Genomic DNA, 6,503 nt, shown 5'->3' with positions numbered 1-6,503 from the left:
AGGAATGCTCGCTGCGGGGTGGAAGTCCTTCATCTTTTGCCACAAAGGTAAATTGCTTTAACACAGCTCTCAAGCTAAGCATCATAGGCCTACATCCTGAACCTTTGAATCCAGAGGTATAGACCTTAAACATATACTTAGGCATATATTTATTTGTAATGCACTCACTGTCAAAGCCACATGGGAGTTTCAGTGTACTAAAATGCTAGATTTCTCACATGACTTTCAGAAGTGGGGAAAAATGCATTAGTGCTAATAAATTCTCATCCCCTTTATTTTCCACAGCAAGAACTTATTGACAGCATTAGTAGGAAGCTGCAGGTGCTGAGGGAAGCACGGGAGACACTTCTGGAAGACATCCAAGCAAACAATATACTGGGGGAGGAGGTAGAGGTCATTGTGAAAGACGTCTGCAAACCAAATGAGTTCGACAAATTCAAGATGTTTATCGGTGACCTTGACAAAGTGGTCAACCTCCTGCTGTCACTGTCGGGTCGTCTGGCCCGGGTGGAAAATGCCCTGAATAACCTGGATGAAAGTACCTCTCCGGAAGAACGGGTGAGCAAGACCAGTAATAATATTACTGCGTTCAGTCAACTTGGTGTTGGGGGTTTTTGCTTGGTTTTGTTTTTCTAAATTGCAGAGCTCAAGATGAGGGATAGTGAATGGATAAATCTCATAAGGCCATTTTCTTTGGATTTCTTAAAACTTTTCTCTTTGCCTTGCTTTTGCTTGGAATACTAAAACTACAAGAAAAAGTGGTGTTTTGGGGTGCAATGTACTGGAAAGCAGACTTAGCAAAGGTTTAAAGAAAGAGGGGAACTACTGATAAGAGCATAAAAAGGAAGCAAACAAAAATATTCTAACAATTCAAGATGGGAAAAAGAGTGTCACTTTGCTGTAATGCAAAAGGCTTACAGACTTCTTTATACTCAACAAGGATCTGGATAAAAATCTGTAAGGCTGTTACAAAGAAAATGTGTCTCATCTACTACAGCTTCCTCCACAATGCCTAGCAAGGAATAAGAGCAAGAAATGACTGAAGGACAAGTCTCGAAAAAAAAAGGGCGGGGGGGGCAGGGTGGCAGGATGGAGGTATTGCAAAAAGAATTTTTCAATAGAAAACATGTTTTACCCAAGCAGAATAGCCTGGTAGGGATGTGGAGGAATCCCAGCAGATGTAAAAACTTCAGGAGCGTTCAAGGTGCTGGTAGCAGTTTGTTTAGCTCCAAATCCCATCAGGCCTTAGCTGGGAAGGAGATATCTAACAATGCAGATATGCACCAAAGGAGAGATATAGACAGGTGCTGAACTTAAAGGCTAAAAGAAATAAAGTAAATAAATAGGGGGGGGACAGGTGTGTCAAGTGAGTTTAGCTTCTACAGTTAAATGAACATGAAATGGGATTTTTGGCTTGTAGCAGTGGACTGAAATGCCAGCAGTCCACCTAAGTGTTGTCACAGAATTTTTTTCCATGGGCTGTGGATTCATGTTGTGTTTTTCAGTGTGCTCCGCTGTTTCACCAATAGGAACCAGTAAGTTCTGGGACTAGCGTGAAGCTGTGTTTTTGCTGTTTGGCCCTAGCTGCTGCCAAGCATAGTTCTTTAATGGCTGTCCAGAGCCTTCTCTGACTGAGGCGAAGGGAAGGTATTTGACAGCTTATTAGAGGGCAGATCAAAGCTTCTGAAACGTAAAGAAATTTAATCCTTCTTTAGACTTCTTTTTTCTAAATGTGGTTGCAGTTGCCTAATGGGCTCAAAGATGGGAGTGTGAGCTGGGGAGAGAGCTACCAGATGTCATGAGCATATAGGAAACAGTTTTGAGAGCTGTGATAAAAATAGCTTATTGGCTAGGTGTGGAGAAGGAAGAAGGTGAGTAGGTGGTGTAGTAAGGGCAGTCAGAAATTGTCTGTGTGCTCTGCTGTCAAACTTAGACAGAAATCCAGATCCCTAACTTATTTTAATCCCCATTCATCTTCTCATGCACTGGCACCAAAGTCTTTCCATGGTAACATCAGAACTACATCTAAAAGTGTTGGTCAGGGATGCTTCTCAGATGAATCAAGTCTCCAGGTATTTTGACTATAAATACACTGCATGTAGGGTTACATGTGCGTTTCTTTGAATTTAGACTGGCACATCTGGCTTTTTTGGTTGTCCTTTGGTATTTTGTAGGTCACATGGATGACATTTGGTATACTACTAAAGTACTATATAAACAAAACAGGGGAGATTACTTCCATCTTTGGGGATCATATCCTTGGTGATCACTAATTTTCCTTTCTTTTTTCTTTTTTTGAAGCTGATGTTGTCTAAAAAACATTACTCTGATGGTTTTCTGCTTTCTAGGAGCCACCAACAGCTCAGCAGTCTTTCTAAATAAACAGTCTGTTAGCAGGCAAATAATCACCGCTGAATTAATATTCTGATTATTAGATGCTCTGTCGTAGGTCTCTTTTGCCACAAGGAACAGTATCAAGTATTTCAGCTTTAGCTTCTGAAAGGGGTTTCATCTGAAATAGCTACCAGCCCCCTTCCTTCCACACAGTGAGACCAGTGTCTTCTCGTTACTTTCTTTATCAATCAAAGCCAGAGTGTCTTGAGAACCCTGAAGCGCTGAACCAGCAGTCCACAGATGTGATCAGGTGCCTGGACCGACAAGACCTGTTATTGCAAGACTAGGGACAAGTACCAGGGACAGTACTTTAGGAACTGGATGCTGGGAAGTCAAATACATGGAAGGAATTCCTCTTCATATGGCTGTGGTTCAAACCAGCAAACAATTCTTGAGAAAAAAGAGCCAAAGATTGTTCCATCAGAGGAGCTTCAGATGGCCTATGTTTGGCTGGGGCTTTGGAGCAATGCTAACTGCATAAAACCCTCTGTACTCTGCTTGGCTTTGGTTTATTGAAGACAGTCAGATGAAACCATCTGACATCGTTTATGCCTTTAGGCCTGGTGAGCCATTTACCCAGTGCTCAAAGAACCTCCTCAAGAATGGTGTCTTGAGCCTGCTGCAGTGTGTTTCACTTCATCTTTCAAAACAGGCTTTCTGTCAGTCATCTTTGACAGAGGTAAAAGCAAATTCAAAAGGTATCTCATTTGCCGCCTTCCCTTCTGCATCCCACTTCTCTTGGGTATTCCCTAAACCCCCACAAGGGCCAAGGCGCTAAGGTGTCATGCGAATTTCATAACGAAAGTAGTGTTTACTTTCCTTAAACTGTCGGGGTACTCCTGTTCATCTTAAAGTCGTGCCATAGGCTTGGTAGGAAGAAACCATACAATTTACATCTCAGGAATTGTTATGAAGGACTAAACGTTTGATAGTTCCTATGTCTGTTGACAATGATAGCAAATGGCTTGAAAAACAGAGCTATTTCATCACAAGGTTATTCAGGTAGCTCTACAACTGAACTACCAGCTGGTTGCTAAACGCCTGCTTGTGTTCATCTAATTCTGCTGCTGCTGCTCAGTGTACGCACAAGCTGCAAGGCTGCCCTGGGGAGCGGACTAGCCACGCTTCCTTCCAGTTTGGGCTTGGCTGCTAGTTCCCTTGGTGAATTTAGGAGAACGGTACTTCCATCTCTTTGCAGCAGATAGTTCTGTTTGCAACTTGCAGTGGGATTTTTTTTTTTTCCTGGCGTAAGCTCAAAGGAAGATTAAACTGTGGTTTTTCTAATAATGTGTGATTTCTGTGACTTGTCTTCCATAGCTGTCTTGAATCCTGAGTTAATCTAGGCTGTGTATTTTGAATACACTGAGAGCGCAAGTCTCAAAGCGTTTCGCCCTCTGAGCTTTGTGCTGTCTATAGAAAGAGGCAGCAGAGGACACGTGTGCAGCTCTAACAGATAGGTCTATTAAAGCTTGCTGGTCTGTATTCCCCTTTGTCTCATACTTCCATCTTGAGAAGACTCTGTTTTGTAGTCTGCAAAAACACTTTTCTGTAAATCCTTTAGGCTTATTATAGCATGTGTGATTTAACATGAGGTCCAAATGAAAAAAATGGACACGTTTATTTGAACAGACTGTGGTTTATTTGAAGACAAAGGTTCTCAAAGAAAATTGTCTCTGAAGCAAAGCTGAAAGTTATGGAGTGGTACCTCTTAGGGGCACTTTTTAATTAGGTTCAGAAGTCTGTACAGGAATTCTTGATGTCAGAGTAGGCCAGCCATACTCTGTCACTGGAAAAAAGCAATCAATTCTGGGCAGACATCTGAAATAGGTCAGATTAATAATGCTCCTGTTTCTTTCCATGTAATGCTAAAGGAGAGTAGCTGAGTGATTCAGGAGTGGCTGTCTGCTGTGTAGACAAGTGACGTTGGGGGAGATGAACCTCACCCTTCTTGCTCATACATACGTGTGAATGGGATGTAGCTCCTGTTCTCTTTCTTTGTGTGTTTCTCCATTCAACCTCCCTTTTTCCTATTTTGTCTCTTGTGAGGGCAGAAAGCAGAAAGTTTACAGCCCTTTTGGGAAGATAACGGTGGTTTTGGTTTGGTTTTTTTTACTTCCCTCCTGTTGTGTTGCCCCAGTTCTCGCTCTTGCTCATGTCTCAGCACCACACAACTTCACGTCTCATAGAGAAGCCATGCAGATTGCAGCAGAACTGCAAAATACTGCAGTGTCAGGAGCTGTGTAAGAACAAATTGCTCCGTTAATTAGTCTGGTTTTGGGTTCTCTGACCACAGCTGTTTCCGTGTGGAAGTTCGGTGCTGTGTATTGAAGATGTGAGATGTTACTGAGTGAAGTCGTAATTTGGAGAACTTGGATGTTTCTCAAAGGCAGCTGTATCTTATATAACTATTTTGAACTCTTCAACAGTAAAGTAGTTTTTGAAGTTCTTGCTGTTGAGGCCAGTAGAAATTAATGGTGCATCTTTCATTGATTATCTACATTTTTTTTCCAGTTCATTAATGCATTTTATAGGAATAAACTTTAAGGAGCAATCTTATTGTACCTCTCTAAGTATTCAAGAAAGTCTTTGTCTTTGCAGATAAAACAGACTTGAGACTTAAACACTGAAGCTGTTGTCCCAACCTGGTGAACCCAGTGAATTTTTAACTGTTTTTTTTTTCTCCTAAGCGGACATTGGTAGAGAAGCAGAAGCTGCTGACTCAGCAACACGAAGATGCGAAGGAACTGAAGGAAAATCTGGATCGTCGAGAGCGCATTGTCTTTGACATTTTGGCAAACTACTTGAGTGAGGAGAACTTGGCAGACTATGAGCACTTTGTAAAAATGAAGTCGGCCCTCATCATTGAGCAGCGAGAGCTTGAGGACAAGATCAAGCTGGGGGAAGAGCAACTGAAGTGTCTGACTGATAGCCTCCAACCCGAACGGCTCAAATAAGAGGACTTGAGTTTGACCAAGGATGCAAAAAACGGGGAAGAAGGAAGGGATGGGGGAATTTCCAAGTATACAAATTAGTATCTGTGTCTGGTAGAGAAGCAAGTGCACAAGAGAAAGATAGCTCTCACAACAGCAATAATGCTCTCTTTCATTTTTTTGGGATGATGTCTTTAATTTTTCAGAACACATTTTTATTGCTGGACTCTACAGCTGTTTCTCATTGCTTAACTTACAGAAAGCTCCACAGAAAAGGATAGACTCTTTAACCTTTCTGCTCAGTAAGTTGAAGTCCGTGGCAATTGTGCATGCAAACAACGGTTTTTAGAATAGGTTGTATACTTTCTTTATGTTCAGATGCTGTACAGACTGCTGGGAAACCCAACAGCAATTTATGAATGCACACAAATTTAGAAGCTCTAAATTTGGTGGCTTTTTATTTTTTTTAAAGACACATTAAATAGGGGAAGCATCCATCTTATAGCTAATATATTCAGATTGCTGAAATGTAGTGTCACTCTGATCCTGTGGCATCAGACACTTTTTTGTAATATTGTATATAGGATGGCACTTTCCCCTTGCAGAAAATGACTTTTAAATCAGTCTCAGTTAAACACTTCTTAAACCAGCTTGCAAATCACCTAATGGCTACCTTGCTGAAGATGTTTTTAAAAGTTAATTTGCAAGACATATTTGTACACTCTCTTACTGCAATGCAAGTGATTTATTTTTTTTTTACCAAGTTGTACTTGATTTAAGAAACAGGCTGGAAGTACTGTGCTGATTTTGTTCAAAACATTTCTCATCTAAATTATTTAGAAGGCTCGTTTGCTCTTTCTTGTGCTTTTCATGCATGTTTTTATTCTTCTTCCCCCAAACCCACTACACTTTATGAAAATAAATGTAGGCTAAGGACACTGCTTCTATTTTTCTTCTGATTGATCAACATTGTGATGGTTTTATGTAGATGGTTAAGTTATACTGAAGTTGACCTACATAATGCTGTTCGTTCCTTCCACTTTCTCAGACTACCAAATGCAATATAAACACTTCTGCCATGTAAATACTGTGCATTACTTGGAGCAACTCTGCTTTGTAACTGTGAACATAAGTGGGTCTTGTTTGTTTGTTTTTTCCATTGCACGATGATAAATGAAA

General features: G+C 40.9%; 1 protein-coding gene across 1 annotated transcript in view; it reads left to right on the top strand.

The window, feature by feature from the left end:
- Positions 1-5,877, top strand: part of SHROOM2 (shroom family member 2) — a 47,389-nt gene extending 41,512 nt beyond the window's left edge. Inside the window, exons 8-9 of the mRNA XM_009697232.1 lie at positions 286-558; positions 5,082-5,877. Coding sequence (XP_009695534.1) covers positions 286-558; positions 5,082-5,348 — 540 coding nt within the window. The 3' untranslated portion in view covers positions 5,349-5,877. The remainder of the gene's footprint in view (positions 1-285; positions 559-5,081) is intronic.
- Positions 5,878-6,503: the final 626 nt, after the last annotated feature.

The sequence above is a fragment of the Cariama cristata genome, unplaced genomic scaffold, assembly GCF_000690535.1.
Source record: "Cariama cristata isolate BGI_N322 unplaced genomic scaffold, ASM69053v1 scaffold723, whole genome shotgun sequence".
NCBI classification, from domain to species: domain Eukaryota; kingdom Metazoa; phylum Chordata; class Aves; order Cariamiformes; family Cariamidae; genus Cariama; species Cariama cristata.
This window is presented reverse-complemented; position numbering and strand designations above follow the sequence as displayed.